Source organism: Coregonus lavaretus (genome assembly GCF_964263955.1).
Source record: "Coregonus lavaretus genome assembly, contig: HAP1_SCAFFOLD_849, whole genome shotgun sequence".
Lineage (NCBI taxonomy): Eukaryota > Metazoa > Chordata > Actinopteri > Salmoniformes > Salmonidae > Coregonus > Coregonus lavaretus.
The window spans coordinates 67,803-87,821 of NW_028158489.1; the positions used below are offsets into that span (position 1 = coordinate 67,803).

At 43.8% G+C, this 20,019-nt stretch overlaps 1 protein-coding gene across 5 annotated transcripts in view; it reads left to right on the forward strand.

The window, feature by feature from the left end:
- Positions 1 to 20,019, forward strand: part of LOC311123925 (nucleoporin p58/p45-like) — a 28,550-nt gene that overhangs the window by 1,125 nt on the left and 7,406 nt on the right. For 3 of the 5 annotated variants that reach the window (XM_084198142.1, XM_084198144.1, XM_084198145.1), the window contains exons 2-11: positions 319 to 482; positions 645 to 677; positions 877 to 1,143; positions 12,966 to 13,125; positions 13,241 to 13,306; positions 13,392 to 13,566; positions 13,688 to 13,767; positions 13,970 to 14,088; positions 15,228 to 15,310; positions 15,464 to 15,662. In XM_084198142.1, coding sequence (XP_084054268.1) covers positions 319 to 482; positions 645 to 677; positions 877 to 1,143; positions 12,966 to 13,125; positions 13,241 to 13,306; positions 13,392 to 13,566; positions 13,688 to 13,767; positions 13,970 to 14,088; positions 15,228 to 15,310; positions 15,464 to 15,662 — 1,346 coding nt within the window. Of the gene's footprint in view, positions 1 to 318; positions 483 to 644; positions 678 to 876; positions 1,144 to 12,826; positions 12,869 to 12,965; positions 13,126 to 13,240; positions 13,307 to 13,391; positions 13,567 to 13,687; positions 13,768 to 13,969; positions 14,089 to 15,227; positions 15,311 to 15,463; positions 15,663 to 20,019 lie in introns of all 5 variants that reach the window. The other 2 variants (XM_084198143.1, XM_084198141.1) reach the window with 1 other exon arrangement.

The window sequence follows — 20,019 nt, forward strand, 5'->3', positions numbered from 1 at the left end:
GGAGCTGAGAGTCTTGATCAACGGCTAACTACCACGTGTTATGGATACGTCAACTACTTGTTGTGTTTCTCTTCTGAAAGTGTGTGTGTTTGTGAGAGAGAGAGTCTGTGTGATCGTTTATAATCAGTGTGGGTTTTAGACTTGGGGCTTTGCTATGCCATCCTTACTATACCCATTCAACATCAGCGCAGGCAGACATTGTTTGTGACACTGACATAACATCTGTAATATGTCAGTAAAAGGTGAGGCATACTGCATAGTCATGTAATGTTTTGTACTTCTCTCATTCCCTCTCATTGTCTCCTCACTCTCTCCTAGTACTCCAGCTACAGCAGGTATGGGTGGGTTTACTCTGGGTGGAGCTCTGGGTACTGCAGCCCCCACCCCAGCCTCCACCACCACCACCTCTTCTCTGGGCCTGGGGGGGTCCCTGTTCGCACAGAAACCTACTGGGGGGTTCTCCTTTAATACTCCTGCCTCAGGTATGTACACACACATTTCAATATTGCCTGTATCTCTCCCTCTGCAGACCTGCCTCATGCTTGTTGTTTCTTCCACCAAAGCACAAAGAAATGCACAGACATCACATAGATTTATGTGTAGGTGATTATTGTAGTTATGGAGTTGTTCTTGTTTTGCTACAGGAGCTGCTGCACCCACCCAAGGCTTTACGTTAGGTGAGTTTTCTGTCAACGTAGCTACACATCTGTCATGACTTCCACGCCTACCATTGGCTGATCCCAATTTGAGCCTTAGCGTGACAAACCAATAGTTGCAGTCTCTGCAGATGAATTTGTTCTCGTTGATGTCTGTGTGCGATGATGTCATACGGTTGAATCTACCTTTAACCTCTCTCTTTTCTGTTGTCTCTCCCAGGTGTCCCAGCAACCTCTACAGCCCCCACCACAGGCTTCAGTATGGCCTTCAATAAACCCTCTGCCTCGGCCCAACCCTTCTCCCTCACTGCAGCATCCTCGGCCCCCACAGGGGCAGGACTGACGCTAGGCTCCGTCCTCACCTCCACCACTCCACATCAAGGAGCTACAGGATTTGCTCTCAACCTTGGGGGTGTAGCCGCGAGTACAGCCCCTTCCACAGGTCTATCGTTGGGTTCCAGTATGTTCTCTAACATGGCTCCTACTGGTTAGTTAACTACACATCTCTGTCTGTCCTCTAACATGGCTCCTACTGGTTAGTTAACTACACATCTCTGTCTGTTCTCTAACATGGCTCCTACTGGTTAGTTAACTACACATCTCTGTCTGTCCTCTAACATGACTCCTACTGGTTAGTTAACTACATCTCTATCTGTCTGTTCTCTAACATGGCTCCTACTGGTTAGTTAACTACACATCTCTATCTGTCTGTCCTCTAACATGACTCCTACTGGTTAGTTAACTACATCTCTATCTGTCTGTCCTCTAACATGGCTCCTACTGGTTAGTTAACTACATCTCTATCTGTCTGTTCTCTAACATGACTCCTACTGGTTAGTTAACTACATCTCTATCTGTCTGTTCTCTAACATGGCTCCTACTGGTTAGTTAACTACATCTCTATCTGTCTGTCCTCTAACATGACTCCTACTGGTTAGTTAACTACACATCTGTCTGTTCTCTAACATGGCTCCTACTGGTTAGTTAACTACATCTCTGTCTGTTCTCTAACATGGCTCCTACTGGTTAGTTAACTACACATCTCTATCTGTCTGTCCTCTAACATGACTCCTACTGGTTAGTTAACTACACATCTCTGTCTGTCCTCTAACATGGCTCCTACTGGTTAGTTAACTACATCTCTATCTGTCTGTCCTCTAACATGGCTCCTACTGGTTAGTTAACTACATCTCTGTCTGTCTGTCCTCTAACATGACTCCTACTGGTTAGTTAACTACATCTCTATCTGTCTGTTCTCTAACATGACTCCTACTGGTTAGTTAACTACACATCTCTATCTGTCTGTCCTCTAACATGACTCCTACTGGTTAGTTAACTACACATCTCTGTCTGTCCTCTAACATGGCTCCTACTGGTTAGTTAACTACATCTCTATCTGTCTGTCCTCTAACATGGCTCCTACTGGTTAGTTAACTACATCTCTGTCTGTCTGTCCTCTAACATGACTCCTACTGGTTAGTTAACTACATCTCTATCTGTCTGTCCTCTAACATGACTCCTACTGGTTAGTTAACTACATCTCTATCTGTCTGTCCTCTAACATGACTCCTACTGGTTAGTTAACTACATCTCTATCTGTCTGTCCTCTAACATGACTCCTACTGGTTAGTTAACTACATCTCTATCTGTCTGTCCTCTAACATGGCTCCTACTGGTTAGTTAACTACATCTCTATCTGTCTGTTCTCTAACATGACTCCTACTGGTTAGTTAACTACATCTCTCTCTGTCTGTCCTCTAACATGACTCCTACTGGTTAGTTAACTACATCTCTCTCTGTCTGTCCTCTAACATGACTCCTACTGGTTAGTTAACTACATCTCTATCTGTCTGTCCTCTAACATGGCTCCTACTGGTTAGTTAACTACATCTCTATCTGTCTGTCCTCTAACATGACTCCTACTGGTTAGTTAACTACATCTCTCTCTGTCTGTCCTCTAACATGGCTCCTACTGGTTAGTTAACTACACATCTCTGTCTGTCCTCTAACATGGCTCCTACTGGTTAGTTAACTACACATCTCTGTCTGTTCTCTAACATAATATTTATTTAAATATGACTCCTATATGACTCCTACTGGTTAGTTAACTACACATCTCTATCTGTCTGTCCTCTAACATGACTCCTACTGGTTAGTTAACTACATCTCTCTCTGTCTGTCCTCTAACATGACTCCTACTGGTTAGTTAACTACATCTCTCTCTGTCTGTCCTCTAACATGGCTCCTACTGGTTAGTTAACTACACATCTCTGTCTGTCCTCTAACATGGCTCCTACTGGTTAGTTAACTACACATCTCTGTCTGTTTTCTAACATGACTCCTACTGGTTAGTTAACTACATCTCTCTCTGTCTGTCCTCTAACATGGCTCCTACTGGTTAGTTAACTACATCTCTATCTGTCCTCTAACATGACTCCTACTGGTTAGTTAACTACATCTCTCTCTGTCTGTTCTCTAACATGGCTCCTACTGGTTAGTTAACTACATCTCTATCTGTCCTCTAACATGACTCCTACTGGTTAGTTAACTACATCTCTCTCTGTCTGTCCTCTAACATGACTCCTACTGGTTAGTTAACTACATCTCTATCTGTCCTCTAACATGACTCCTACTGGTTAGTTAACTACATCTCTATCTGTCTGTTCTCTAACATGACTCCTACTGGTTAGTTAACTACATCTCTCTCTGTCTGTCCTCTAACATGACTCCTACTGGTTAGTTAACTACATCTCTCTCTGTCTGTCCTCTAACATGACTCCTACTGGTTAGTTAACTACATCTCTATCTGTCTGTCCTCTAACATGGCTCCTACTGGTTAGTTAACTACATCTCTATCTGTCTGTCCTCTAACATGGCTCCTACTGGTTAGTTAACTACACATCTCTGTCTGTCCTCTAACATGGCTCCTACTGGTTAGTTAACTACACATCTCTGTCTGTTCTCTAACATAATATTTATTTAAATATGACTCCTATATGACTCCTACTGGTTAGTTAACTACACATCTCTATCTGTCTGTCCTCTAACATGACTCCTACTGGTTAGTTAACTACATCTCTCTCTGTCTGTCCTCTAACATGACTCCTACTGGTTAGTTAACTACATCTCTCTCTGTCTGTCCTCTAACATGGCTCCTACTGGTTAGTTAACTACACATCTCTGTCTGTCCTCTAACATGGCTCCTACTGGTTAGTTAACTACACATCTCTGTCTGTTTTCTAACATGACTCCTACTGGTTAGTTAACTACATCTCTCTCTGTCTGTCCTCTAACATGGCTCCTACTGGTTAGTTAACTACATCTCTATCTGTCCTCTAACATGACTCCTACTGGTTAGTTAACTACATCTCTCTCTGTCTGTTCTCTAACATGGCTCCTACTGGTTAGTTAACTACATCTCTATCTGTCCTCTAACATGACTCCTACTGGTTAGTTAACTACATCTCTCTCTGTCTGTCCTCTAACATGACTCCTACTGGTTAGTTAACTACATCTCTCTCTGTCTGTCCTCTAACATGACTCCTACTGGTTAGTTAACTACATCTCTATCTGTCCTCTAACATGACTCCTACTGGTTAGTTAACTACATCTCTCTCTGTCTGTTCTCTAACATGGCTCCTACTGGTTAGTTAACTACATCTCTATGTGTCTGTCCTCTAACATGACTCCTACTGGTTAGTTAACTACATCTCTCTCTGTCTGTTCTCTAACATGGCTCCTACTGGTTAGTTAACTACATCTCTATGTGTCTGTCCTCTAACATGACTCCTACTGGTTAGTTAACTACATCTCTATCTGTCTGTCCTCTAACATGACTCCTACTGGTTAGTTAACTACATCTCTATCTGTCTGTCCTCTAACATGACTCCTACTGGTTAGTTAACTACATCTCTATCTGTCTGTCCTCTAACATGACTCCTACTGGTTAGTTAACTACATCTCTCTCTGTCTGTCCTCTAACATGACTCCTACTGGTTAGTTAACTACATCTCTATCTGTCTGTTCTCTAACATGGCTCCTACTGGTTAGTTAACTACATCTCTATCTGTCTGTCCTCTAACATGGCTCCTACTGGTTAGTTAACTACATCTCTCTCTGTCTGTCCTCTAACATGACTCCTACTGGTTAGTTAACTACATCTCTCTCTGTCTGTCCTCTAACATGGCTCCTACTGGTTAGTTAACTACACCTCTCTCTGTCTGTCCTCTAACATGGCTCCTACTGGTTAGTTAACTACATCTCTATCTGTCTGTCCTCTAACATGACTCCTACTGGTTAGTTAACTACATCTCTCTCTGTCTGTCCTCTAACATGACTCCTACTGGTTAGTTAACTACATCTCTCTCTGTCTGTCCTCTAACATGGCTCCTACTGGTTAGTTAACTACACATCTCTGTCTGTCCTCTAACATGACTCCTACTGGTTAGTTAACTACATCTCTGTCTGTCCTCTAACATGACTCCTACTGGTTAGTTAACTACACCTCTCTCTGTCTGTCCTCTAACATGGCTCCTACTGGTTAGTTAACTACATCTCTATCTGTCTGTCCTCTAACATGACTCCTACTGGTTAGTTAACTACATCTCTATCTGTCCTCTAACATGACTCCTACTGGTTAGTTAACTACATCTCTCTCTGTCCGTTCTCTAACATGGCTCCTACTGGTTAGTTAACTACATCTCTATCTGTCCTCTAACATGACTCCTACTGGTTAGTTAACTACATCTCTCTCTGTCTGTCCTCTAACATGACTCCTACTGGTTAGTTAACTACATCTCTATCTGTCTGTCCTCTAACATGGCTCCTACTGGTTAGTTAACTACATCTCTATCTGTCTGTCCTCTAACATGACTCCTACTGGTTAGTTAACTACATCTCTGTCTGTCCTCTAACATGACTCCTACTGGTTAGTTAACTACATCTCTCTCTGTCTGTTCTCTAACATGACTCCTACTGGTTAGTTAACTACATCTCTATCTGTCTGTCCTCTAACATGGCTCCTACTGGTTAGTTAACTACATCTCTATCTGTCTGTCCTCTAACATGACTCCTACTGGTTAGTTAACTACACATCTCTCTCTGTCTGTCCTCTAACATGGCTCCTACTGGTTAGTTAACTACATCTCTGTCTGTTCTCTAACATGACTCCTACTGGTTAGTTAACTACATCTCTATCTGTCTGTCCTCTAACATGGCTCCTACTGGTTAGTTAACTACATCTCTCTCTGTCTGTCCTCTAACATGACTCCTACTGGTTAGTTAACTTAGTTAACTACATCTCTCTCTATCTGTCCTCTAACATGACTCCTACTGGTTAGTTAACTACATCTCTCTCTGTCTGTTCTCTAACATGGCTCCTACTGGTTAGTTAACTACATCTCTATCTGTCTGTCCTCTAACATGACTCCTACTGGTTAGTTAACTACATCTCTCTCTGTCTGTTCTCTAACATGGCTCCTACTGGTTAGTTAACTACATCTCTATCTGTCTGTCCTCTAACATGGCTCCTACTGGTTAGTTAACTACATCTCTCTCTGTCCTCTAACATGACTCCTACTGGTTAGTTAACTACATCTCTCTCTGTCTGTTCTCTAACATGACTCCTACTGGTTAGTTAACTACACATCTCTATCTGTCTGTCCTCTAACATGACTCCTACTGGTTAGTTAACTACATCTCTATCTGTCTGTCCTCTAACATGACTCCTACTGGTTACTTAACTACATCTCTCTCTGTCTGTCCTCTAACATGACTCCTACTGGTTAGTTAACTACATCTCTATCTGTCTGTTCTCTAACATGACTCATACTGGTTAGTTAACTTAGTTAACTACATCTCTCTCTGTCTGTTCTCTAACATGGCTCCTACTGGTTAGTTAACTACATCTCTATCTGTCTGTTCTCTAACATGGCTCCTACTGGTTAGTTAACTACATCTCTATCTGTCTGTTCTCTAACATGACTCATACTGGTTAGTTAACTACATCTCTATCTGTCTGTCCTCTAACATGGCTCCTACTGGTTAGTTAACTACATCTCTCTCTGTCCTCTAACATGACTCCTACTGGTTAGTTAACTACATCTCTCTCTGTCTGTTCTCTAACATGACTCCTACTGGTTAGTTAACTACATCTCTATCTGTCTGTTCTCTAACATGGCTCCTACTGGTTAGTTAACTACATCTCTATCTGTCTGTCCTCTAACATGGCTCCTACTGGTTAGTTAACTACATCTCTCTCTGTCCTCTAACATGACTCCTACTGGTTAGTTAACTACATCTCTCTCTGTCTGTTCTCTAACATGACTCCTACTGGTTAGTTAACTACATCTCTATCTGTCTGTCCTCTAACATGGCTCCTACTGGTTAGTTAACTACATCTCTCTCTGTCCTCTAACATGGCTCCTACTGGTTAGTTAACTACATCTCTCTCTGTCTGTTCTCTAACATGACTCCTACTGGTTAGTTAACTACATCTCTCTCTGTCTGTCCTCTAACATGACTCCTACTGGTTAGTTAACTTAGTTAACTACATCTCTCTCTGTCTGTTCTCTAACATGGCTCCTACTGGTTAGTTAACTACATCTCTATCTGTCTGTCCTCTAACATGGCTCCTACTGGTTAGTTAACTACATCTCTCTCTGTCTGTCCTCTAACATGGCTCCTACTGGTTAGTTAACTACATCTCTATCTGTCTGTCCTCTAACATGGCTCCTACTGGTTAGTTAACTACATCTCTATCTGTCTGTTCTCTAACATGGCTCCTACTGGTTAGTTAACTACATCTCTATCTGTCTGTCCTCTAACATGACTCCTACTGGTTAGTTAACTACATCTCTATCTGTCTGTTCTCTAACATGACTCATACTGGTTAGTTAACTACATCTCTATCTGTCTGTCCTCTAACATGGCTCCTACTGGTTAGTTAACTACATCTCTCTCTGTCCTCTAACATGACTCCTACTGGTTAGTTAACTACATCTCTCTCTGTCTGTTCTCTAACATGACTCCTACTGGTTAGTTAACTACATCTCTATCTGTCTGTTCTCTAACATGGCTCCTACTGGTTAGTTAACTACACATCTCTGTCTGTCCTCTAACATGGCTCCTACTGGTTAGTTAACTACATCTCTATCTGTCTGTCCTCTAACATGGCTCCTACTGGTTAGTTAACTACATCTCTCTCTGTCCTCTAACATGACTCCTACTGGTTAGTTAACTACATCTCTCTCTGTCTGTTCTCTAACATGACTCCTACTGGTTAGTTAACTACATCTCTATCTGTCTGTTCTCTAACATGGCTCCTACTGGTTAGTTAACTACACATCTCTGTCTGTCCTCTAACATGACTCCTACTGGTTAGTTAACTACATCTCTATCTGTCTGTCCTCTAACATGACTCCTACTGGTTAGTTAACTACATCTCTATCTGTCTGTCCTCTAACATGACTCCTACTGGTTAGTTAACTACATCTCTATCTGTCTGTCCTCTAACATGGCTCCTACTGGTTAGTTAACTACATCTCTATCTGTCTGTTCTCTAACATGACTCCTACTGGTTAGTTAACTACATCTCTCTCTGTCTGTCCTCTAACATGACTCCTACTGGTTAGTTAACTACATCTCTCTCTGTCTGTCCTCTAACATGACTCCTACTGGTTAGTTAACTACATCTCTATCTGTCTGTCCTCTAACATGGCTCCTACTGGTTAGTTAACTACATCTCTATCTGTCTGTCCTCTAACATGACTCCTACTGGTTAGTTAACTACATCTCTCTCTGTCTGTCCTCTAACATGGCTCCTACTGGTTAGTTAACTACACATCTCTGTCTGTCCTCTAACATGGCTCCTACTGGTTAGTTAACTACACATCTCTGTCTGTTCTCTAACATAATATTTATTTAAATATGACTCCTATATGACTCCTACTGGTTAGTTAACTACACATCTCTATCTGTCTGTCCTCTAACATGACTCCTACTGGTTAGTTAACTACATCTCTCTCTGTCTGTCCTCTAACATGACTCCTACTGGTTAGTTAACTACATCTCTCTCTGTCTGTCCTCTAACATGGCTCCTACTGGTTAGTTAACTACACATCTCTGTCTGTCCTCTAACATGGCTCCTACTGGTTAGTTAACTACACATCTCTGTCTGTTTTCTAACATGACTCCTACTGGTTAGTTAACTACATCTCTCTCTGTCTGTTCTCTAACATGGCTCCTACTGGTTAGTTAACTACATCTCTATCTGTCCTCTAACATGACTCCTACTGGTTAGTTAACTACATCTCTCTCTGTCTGTCCTCTAACATGACTCCTACTGGTTAGTTAACTACATCTCTCTCTGTCTGTCCTCTAACATGACTCCTACTGGTTAGTTAACTACATCTCTATCTGTCCTCTAACATGACTCCTACTGGTTAGTTAACTACATCTCTCTCTGTCTGTTCTCTAACATGGCTCCTACTGGTTAGTTAACTACATCTCTATGTGTCTGTCCTCTAACATGACTCCTACTGGTTAGTTAACTACATCTCTCTCTGTCTGTTCTCTAACATGGCTCCTACTGGTTAGTTAACTACATCTCTATGTGTCTGTCCTCTAACATGACTCCTACTGGTTAGTTAACTACATCTCTATCTGTCTGTCCTCTAACATGACTCCTACTGGTTAGTTAACTACATCTCTATCTGTCTGTCCTCTAACATGACTCCTACTGGTTAGTTAACTACATCTCTATCTGTCTGTCCTCTAACATGACTCCTACTGGTTAGTTAACTACATCTCTCTCTGTCTGTCCTCTAACATGACTCCTACTGGTTAGTTAACTACATCTCTATCTGTCTGTTCTCTAACATGGCTCCTACTGGTTAGTTAACTACATCTCTATCTGTCTGTCCTCTAACATGGCTCCTACTGGTTAGTTAACTACATCTCTCTCTGTCTGTCCTCTAACATGACTCCTACTGGTTAGTTAACTACATCTCTCTCTGTCTGTCCTCTAACATGGCTCCTACTGGTTAGTTAACTACACCTCTCTCTGTCTGTCCTCTAACATGGCTCCTACTGGTTAGTTAACTACATCTCTATCTGTCTGTCCTCTAACATGACTCCTACTGGTTAGTTAACTACATCTCTCTCTGTCTGTCCTCTAACATGACTCCTACTGGTTAGTTAACTACATCTCTCTCTGTCTGTCCTCTAACATGGCTCCTACTGGTTAGTTAACTACACATCTCTGTCTGTCCTCTAACATGACTCCTACTGGTTAGTTAACTACATCTCTGTCTGTCCTCTAACATGACTCCTACTGGTTAGTTAACTACACCTCTCTCTGTCTGTCCTCTAACATGGCTCCTACTGGTTAGTTAACTACATCTCTATCTGTCTGTCCTCTAACATGACTCCTACTGGTTAGTTAACTACATCTCTATCTGTCCTCTAACATGACTCCTACTGGTTAGTTAACTACATCTCTCTCTGTCTGTTCTCTAACATGGCTCCTACTGGTTAGTTAACTACATCTCTATCTGTCCTCTAACATGACTCCTACTGGTTAGTTAACTACATCTCTCTCTGTCTGTCCTCTAACATGACTCCTACTGGTTAGTTAACTACATCTCTATCTGTCTGTCCTCTAACATGGCTCCTACTGGTTAGTTAACTACATCTCTATCTGTCTGTCCTCTAACATGACTCCTACTGGTTAGTTAACTACATCTCTGTCTGTCCTCTAACATGACTCCTACTGGTTAGTTAACTACATCTCTCTCTGTCTGTTCTCTAACATGACTCCTACTGGTTAGTTAACTACATCTCTATCTGTCTGTCCTCTAACATGGCTCCTACTGGTTAGTTAACTACATCTCTATCTGTCTGTCCTCTAACATGACTCCTACTGGTTAGTTAACTACACATCTCTCTCTGTCTGTCCTCTAACATGGCTCCTACTGGTTAGTTAACTACATCTCTGTCTGTTCTCTAACATGACTCCTACTGGTTAGTTAACTACATCTCTATCTGTCTGTCCTCTAACATGGCTCCTACTGGTTAGTTAACTACATCTCTCTCTGTCTGTCCTCTAACATGACTCCTACTGGTTAGTTAACTTAGTTAACTACATCTCTCTCTGTCTGTCCTCTAACATGACTCCTACTGGTTAGTTAACTACATCTCTCTCTGTCTGTTCTCTAACATGGCTCCTACTGGTTAGTTAACTACATCTCTATCTGTCTGTCCTCTAACATGACTCCTACTGGTTAGTTAACTACATCTCTCTCTGTCTGTTCTCTAACATGGCTCCTACTGGTTAGTTAACTACATCTCTATCTGTCTGTCCTCTAACATGGCTCCTACTGGTTAGTTAACTACATCTCTCTCTGTCCTCTAACATGACTCCTACTGGTTAGTTAACTACATCTCTCTCTGTCTGTTCTCTAACATGACTCCTACTGGTTAGTTAACTACACATCTCTATCTGTCTGTCCTCTAACATGACTCCTACTGGTTAGTTAACTACATCTCTATCTGTCTGTCCTCTAACATGACTCCTACTGGTTAGTTAACTACATCTCTCTCTGTCTGTCCTCTAACATGACTCCTACTGGTTAGTTAACTACATCTCTATCTGTCTGTTCTCTAACATGACTCATACTGGTTAGTTAACTTAGTTAACTACATCTCTCTCTGTCTGTTCTCTAACATGGCTCCTACTGGTTAGTTAACTACATCTCTATCTGTCTGTTCTCTAACATGGCTCCTACTGGTTAGTTAACTACATCTCTATCTGTCTGTTCTCTAACATGACTCATACTGGTTAGTTAACTACATCTCTATCTGTCTGTCCTCTAACATGGCTCCTACTGGTTAGTTAACTACATCTCTCTCTGTCCTCTAACATGACTCCTACTGGTTAGTTAACTACATCTCTCTCTGTCTGTTCTCTAACATGACTCCTACTGGTTAGTTAACTACATCTCTATCTGTCTGTTCTCTAACATGGCTCCTACTGGTTAGTTAACTACATCTCTATCTGTCTGTCCTCTAACATGGCTCCTACTGGTTAGTTAACTACATCTCTCTCTGTCCTCTAACATGACTCCTACTGGTTAGTTAACTACATCTCTCTCTGTCTGTTCTCTAACATGACTCCTACTGGTTAGTTAACTACATCTCTATCTGTCTGTCCTCTAACATGGCTCCTACTGGTTAGTTAACTACATCTCTCTCTGTCCTCTAACATGGCTCCTACTGGTTAGTTAACTACATCTCTCTCTGTCTGTTCTCTAACATGACTCCTACTGGTTAGTTAACTACATCTCTCTCTGTCTGTCCTCTAACATGACTCCTACTGGTTAGTTAACTTAGTTAACTACATCTCTCTCTGTCTGTTCTCTAACATGGCTCCTACTGGTTAGTTAACTACATCTCTATCTGTCTGTTCTCTAACATGGCTCCTACTGGTTAGTTAACTACATCTCTCTCTGTCTGTCCTCTAACATGGCTCCTACTGGTTAGTTAACTACATCTCTATCTGTCTGTCCTCTAACATGGCTCCTACTGGTTAGTTAACTACATCTCTATCTGTCTGTTCTCTAACATGGCTCCTACTGGTTAGTTAACTACATCTCTATCTGTCGGTCCTCTAACATGACTCCTACTGGTTAGTTAACTACATCTCTATCTGTCTGTTCTCTAACATGACTCATACTGGTTAGTTAACTACATCTCTATCTGTCTGTCCTCTAACATGGCTCCTACTGGTTAGTTAACTACATCTCTCTCTGTCCTCTAACATGACTCCTACTGGTTAGTTAACTACATCTCTCTCTGTCTGTTCTCTAACATGACTCCTACTGGTTAGTTAACTACATCTCTATCTGTCTGTTCTCTAACATGGCTCCTACTGGTTAGTTAACTACATCTATATCTGTCTGTTCTCTAACATGGCTCCTACTGGTTAGTTAACTACATCTATATCTGTCTGTTCTCTAACATGACTCATACTGGTTAGTTAACTACATCTCTCTCTGTCTCTGGGTCACTCATCATCCCCCTATCTCTTATCTTTATCTGTCACTACTATCCTTATTTAGAGGTAGTGTATGATCTGTCTGTTTTTTCTAATACTTTTGGTGTGTTTGTCTTAGGTCTGGGCCAGTCCACTCTGGGAGGACTGGGGTTAGCGTTAGGTTTGTATGGGACTAACACATTTGTGTGGTTGTGTTTCTGTATGTGTGTTTGTGTCAGCATGTTTATTTGTGTTAACCCTTGTGTGTGTGTTTCCAGGTCTGGCCCAGACCACTCTCGGATCAGGGGGGTTGATGTTAGGTTCCCTGGTCTCTACCTCCACGGGGGTCTCAGCGGCCCCCAGCCTTGGACTGGGCGGAGTTGACTTCAGCATCTCCTCAGAAAAGAAGAGCGACAAATCATCAGGGGCCAGCCCACAGTAAGTCCTACTGACTGACACCTGTCTGGACCAATAAGAGTCCACAGTGCGACCAATGACTCATTGTAGTTGCTAATTATGGTTGTCATAATGGGTTTCTGGCTCTCTCTTTCAGGGACAGTAAAGCGTTGAAAGATGAAAACTTGCCTCCAGTCATCTGTCAGGATGTAGACCACTTTCAGTAAGTGAAGAAGTCGTGCATCATCATGTGCGTGTGTCTATGCACATCTCTAACAATATCTTTGGTCATTTCTACCGTCCTGTAGGAAGTTTGTGAAGGAGCAGAAGGAGGTTCATGAGGAGATCAGCAGGATGTCTTCTAAAGCCATGCTGAAGGTTCAGGATGACATCAAGAGTCTCAAACAGCTGCTGTCTGTCAGTTCCTCGGGACTACAGAGAAACGCCCTGGCTATAGACAAACTGAAGATGGAGACCGCACAGGTACACACTCACTGAGGTCACATTGTCCTTTGAGGAATTCAGGATCAAAACACATTTTCCCTTTTAGTGTTGCTGGTCTTGATGGTCTTCTCTTTCTCCCCGTCCCCCGTCCCCCGTCTAGGAGTTGAAGAATGCAGACATAGCTCTGCGGACTCAGAAGACTCCCCCTGGACTCCAACACGAAAACACAGCTCCCTATGAGTGAGAACTCCCATCACCATCATTGTTATATCCCCCTGAACTTACCATAGCCCTTTTTGCTTTAGGACCACATAGATTCATGAACTGCATTTTATCCCTAATAAGTTGAATCCTGTCTCTCTCTCTCTGTTTGGCTCTCTCTCTTTCTGTCTCTCTTTCTTTATGTCTGTCTGTCTGTCTGTTTGTCTGTCTGTGTGTGTAGTTATTTCCGGTGTTTAGTGGATCAGTTTGAGGTCCAGCTGCAGCAGTACAGACAGCAGATAGAGGAACTGGAGAATCACCTCTCTACACAAGGCAGTGGATCACACTTCACACCACAGGGTGAGACACACACACCTCTCTACACAAGGCAGTGGATCACACTTCACACCACAGGGTGAGACACACACCTCTCTACACAAGGCAGTGGATCACACTTCACACCACGGGGTGAGACACACACCTCTCTACACAAGGCAGTGGATCACACTTCACACCACAGGGTGAGACACACACCTCTCTACACAAGGCAGTGGATCACACTTCACACCACGGGGTGAGACACACACACCTCTCTACACAAGGCAGTGGATCACACTTCACACCACGGGGTGAGACACACACCTCTCTACACAAGGCAGTGGATCACACTTCACACCACAGGGTGAGACACACACCTCTCTACACAAGGCAGTGGATTACACTTCACACCACAGGGTGAGACACACACACCTCTCTACACAAGGCAGTGGATCACACTTCACACCACAGGGTGAGACACACACCTCTCTACACAAGGCAGTGGATTACACTTCACACCACGGGGTGAGACACACACCTCTCTACACAAGGCAGTGGATCACACTTCACCCCACAGGGTGAGACACACACCTCTCTACACAAGGCAGTGGATCACACTTCACACCACAGGGTGAGACACACACCTCTCTACACAAGGCAGTGGATCACACTTCACACCACAGGGTGAGACACACACCTCTCTACACAAGGCAGTGGATCACACTTCACACCACAGGGTGAGACACACACCTCTCTACACAAGGCAGTGGATCACACTTCACACCACAGGGTGAGACACACACCTCTCTACACAAGGCAGTGGATCACACTTCACACCACAGGGTGAGACACACACCTCTCTACACAAGGCAGTGGATTACACTTCACACCACAGGGTGAGACACACACCTCTCTACACAAGGCAGTGGATTACACTTCACACCACAGGGTGAGACACACACCTCTCTACACAAGGCAGTGGATCACACTTCACACCACAGGGTGAGACACACACCTCTCTACACAAGGCAGTGGATCACACTTCACACCACGGGGTGAGACACACACCTCTCTACACAAGGCAGTGGATCACACTTCACACCACAGGGTGAGACACATAGACTCATGACTCTTCATACTGTGTGTGTTTGTGTCTTTCTGTCTTTGTATTGTGTGTATAGATCTGTCGCTGGCCATGCAGAAGTTGTACCAGACGTTTGTGTGTCTGGCTGCTCAGCTCCAGTCAGTACATGAGAACGTCAAGGTAAGTCCTCCAGGTCACTAACAACATCACTGTTGACTGCTCTGTGACAAATCATCAAGAGCTACAGAAATAAAGTATTTTGAATGAAGTGATTGAGGTTCATTCTCCGTGGTGTCTGGAGATGAAGTGATTGAGGTTCTTCCTCTGTGGTAGATCCTGAAGCAGCAGTACCTGGGATACCGCCGGGCCTTCCTGGAGGACTCCACAGATGTTTTTGAGTCCAAGCGGGTGGCCAGTAAGAAGTGGAAGAGCGCCCCACGCATCACCATCGGCCCCGCCCCGTTCAGCAGTGTCCCTAACGCGGCAGCGGTCGCCATGGCAGCCACGCTGAGCCAGCAGCAGCCCGGACCAGGTCTGAACTCCGCCTTCAAGTTCTAGAACCCTGACCCCTCATCTTTGACCTTTCACCTTACCAACCCTTCAGTCTGACAGAGGGAGGGGAGGAGGGAGACTGAGGGGGATAGAGGAGAATGAAAAGCAATGTAGCCAAACTTTTTGTTTGGTTTCTTTTCTTTCTCCGGAGAGCTGGAGGATCAGAAGAAGAACATCTGAAAGCAGCATAGCAAGCGCCAAACCCTTTTCAGTTATTTCCCCCTGTGGTTTGGCGCTATAGGTTATAGGTGTGTGGAGTTATCATGAGTGTCTCTAGCAGGCTCTTCGTTGAAAACGCCTGTCCATAAACCTAGCAACCATTATTCGGCAGGTAGCCCAGCGGTTAGAGCGTTGGGCCAGTAACCGAAAGGTCGCTAGTTTGAATCCCCAAGCTGGAAAGGTGAAAAATCGGACCCTACTTGATAATGGCATACCTTGGCCGTGACCCTTCTCTTGAGAAGAGTTGGGATATGCAAAAAAAAAAAACATTTCCAATTCAAGAGAAGCACTTAGCATTACCTCAGTGGGGCTTTTTCCTCTACTGGAGAAAAGGAGGGATGGGAACTAAAATGAAAGCGTGTGGAGATTACTGGAGATGAGACGGAAAGGTAGTACTCATTCACAGCTCTCAGATCTGTCCCAGACAGACTCTAGAATATAATCCTTTAAATAACTGAACCTGGAGGCTGCAATGTCTTTGGGTTCAGTCTCAATTTTAATATATATTTAATGACGGTACTTTGTTGTGTAGCTGAAATAGTTTGGTTTTATTGAGAATAAAATATCTTAGTATGGAGTGGTATAATGTGGTGGTGCCAAGTGAGTGTGATCTGTCATCCGTTAGGTGTCCAAAATCGGTTTAGTTCGAAAATTGGGTCAACTGTTTTTTTAGGGGGATTGTACAAACTGGTTTAAATGAGGACCACAGTGTGTGTTTTCTAAAACAGTGAAGTTGCTTTCACTATGTGGTAGCAGTCTGCCTTGATACACACTTAGAAGTTAGACTGACAGTGTATCGCACATGTCAAACTCATTCCACGGAGGGCCGAGTGTCTGCGGGTTTTCGCACATCCCTTGTACTTGATTGATGAATTAAGGTCACTAATTAGTAAGGAACTCCCCTCACCTGGTTGTCTAGGTCTTAATTGAAATGACAAACCAAAAACCTGCAGACACTGGGCCCTCCATGGAATGAGTTTGACACCCCTGGTGTATAGCAGGGGTATTCAACTCTTACCCTACGAGGTCCGGAGCCTGCTGGTTTTCTGTTCTACCTGATAGTTAATTGCACACACCTGGTGTCCCAGATCTAAATCAGTCCCTGATTAGAGGGCAACAATGGAAAAACACAGTGGAACTGGCTTCGTGGTCCAGAGTTGAGTTTGAGGGGTGTATAGCCTAGTGCAGGGCTGCCCAAACCTCTTCCTGGCAATCTACCGTCCTGTGGGTTTTCAGTCCAACCCTCTTCCTGGCAATCTACCGTCCTGTGGGTTTTCAGTCCAACCCTAATTTAACACACCTGATTCTACTTATTAGCTGCTCAACAAGACCTTAACTAGCTGAATCAGATATGCTAAGTTAGGGTTGGACTGAAAACCTCCAGGACAGTAGTTCTCCAGGAAGAGGGTTGGACTGAAAACCTACAGGACAGTAGATCTCCAGGAAGACGGTTGGACTGAAAACCTACAGGACAGTAGTTCTCCAGGAAGAGGGTTGGACTGAAAACCTACAGGACAGTAGTTCTCCAGGAAGAGGGTTGGACTGAAAACCTACAGGACAGTAGATCTCCAGGAAGAGGGTTGGACAGCCCTTGTCTAGTGTTAAAATAATATAGTGTCAAATACTGCAGCGGTTCCCAACTCCGGTCCTCCAGTATCCCCATCAGTACACATTTTTGTTGTAGCCAGGGACAAAAACACCTGATTCAACTTATCAAGGGCTTGATGATTAGTTGACAAGTAGAATCAGGTGTGCTTGTCTGGGGCCATAAGAAAAATATGTACTGTTGGGGAAAACTGGAGGACCGGAGTTGGGGAACGCTGACTTACTGTACAGGTCATACAGAAGAGGTCATTTGGTGTTTTAATTTCAGTTGAAGATTTGAAGTGTTAAAGAAATTAATCCCTTTTTGTAACCATGGCAGTATCTTAAATTACCATGGAGTTGTCATAGCAATAATAGCAGGCTCTGGTTGCTAAAGTGGCCAGGTGTGTGTGTGTCTGTATGAATGTATTTGCATTGTAGACAGAACATTGACTGCCTTAGCTGGTAATGATCATTGTATAGTCTTAACCAGGGCTGTCCAACCCTCTTCCTGGAGATCTACCGTCCTGTGGGTTTTCAGTCCAACCCTCTTCCTGGAGAGCTACCGTCCTGTGGGTTTTCAGTCCAACCCTCTTCCTGGAGAGCTACCGTCCTGTGGGTTTTCAGTCCAACCCTCTTCCTGGAGATCTACTGTCCTGTAGGTTTTCAGTCCAACCCTCTTCCTGGAGATCTACCGTCCTGTGGGTTTTCAGTCCAACCCTAATTTAACACACCTGATTCTACTTATTAGCTGCTCAACAAGACCTTAACTAGCTGAATCAGATATGCTAAGTTAGGGTTGGACTGAAAACCTACAGGACAGTAGATCTCCAGGAAGAGGGTTGGACTGAAAACCTACAGGACAGTAGATCTCCAGGAAGAGGGTTGGACTGAAAACCTACAGGACAGTAGATCTCCAGGAAGAGGGTTGGACTGAAAACCTACAGGACAGTAGATCTCCAGGAAGAGGGTTGGACTGAAAACCTACAGGACAGTAGATCTCCAGGAAGAGGGTTGGACTGAAAACCTACAGGACGGTAGATCTCTAGGAAGAGGGTTGGACTGAAAACCTACAGGACAGTAGATCTCCAGGAAGAGGGTTGGACTGAAAACCTACAGGACAGTAGATCTCTAGGAAGAGGGTTGGACTGAAAACCTACAGGACAGTAGATCTCCAGGAAGAGGGTTGGACTGAAAACCTACAGGACAGTAGATCTCCAGGAAGAGGGTTGGACTGAAAACCTACAGGACAGTAGATCTCCAGGAAGAGGGTTGGACTGAAAACCTACAGGACAGTAGTTCTCCAGGAAGAGGGTTGGACTGAAAACCTACAGGACAGTAGATCTCCAGGTAGAGGGTTGGACTGAAAACCTACAGGACAGTAGATCTCCAGGAAGAGGGTTGGACTGAAAACCTACAGGACAGTAGATCTCCAGGAAGAGGGTTGGACTGAAAACCTACAGGACAGTAGATCTCCAGGAAAAGGGTTGGACTGAAAACCTCCAGGACAGTAGATCTCCAGGAAGACGGTTGGACTGAAAACCTACAGGACAGTAGATCTCCAGGAAGAGGGTTGGACTGAAAACCTACAGGACAGTAGATCTCCAGGAAGAGGGTTGGACTGAAAACATACAGGACAGTAGATCTCCAGGAAGAGGGTTGGACTGAAAACCTACAGGACAGTAGATCTCCAGGAAGAGGGTTGGACTGAAAACCTACAGGACAGTAGATCTCCAGGAAGAGGGTTGGACTGAAAACCTACAGGACCGTAGATCTCCAGGAAGAGGGTTGGACTGAAAACCTACAGGACAGTAGATCTCCAGGAAGAGGGTTGGACTGAAAACCTACAGGACAGTAGATCTCCAGGAAGAGGGTTGGACTGAAAACCTACAGGACAGTAGATCTCCAGGAAGAGGGTTGGGCAGCACTGGTCTAAACCAGTGGTTCCCAACCAGGGGTACTTGGACTATCCACAGGGGGTACTTGAGAAGACTCCACGGAGTCCATAGGGTTACTGGTAAAATGCACATGAGGGGGTACTCCGGGCAGAGCAAAATTCAGTTGGTGGTACAGTAACCGAAAAAGGTTGGCAACCACTGTTCTAAACCACGTGTCAAACTCATTCCACGGAGGGCTGAGTGTCTGCGGGTTTTCACTCCTCCCTTGTACTTGATTGATGAATCAAGGTCACTAATTAGTAAGGAACTCCCCTCACCTGGTTGTCTAGGTCTTAATTGAAATGACAAACCAAAAACATGCAGACACTAGGCCCTCCGTGGAATTTGACACTCCTGGTCTAAACACACACTTCTACCTGACAGTCCATCCGACTTTGAATTTATCACTATGCATTCTACAATAACCTTTTGAGATAATGATTGTGATTTTAACAGTATTTCCTACACACACTATTTAACACTGGCGGGCGCTCTACCATGTAGGCCTAGCTAGCCCAAGGAAATAGATAGCAGAGGGGCTGATGACAGTCTGTACAGAGGGAACCTAGTTTTCTTTAGTTTCATGATCCATTCTAT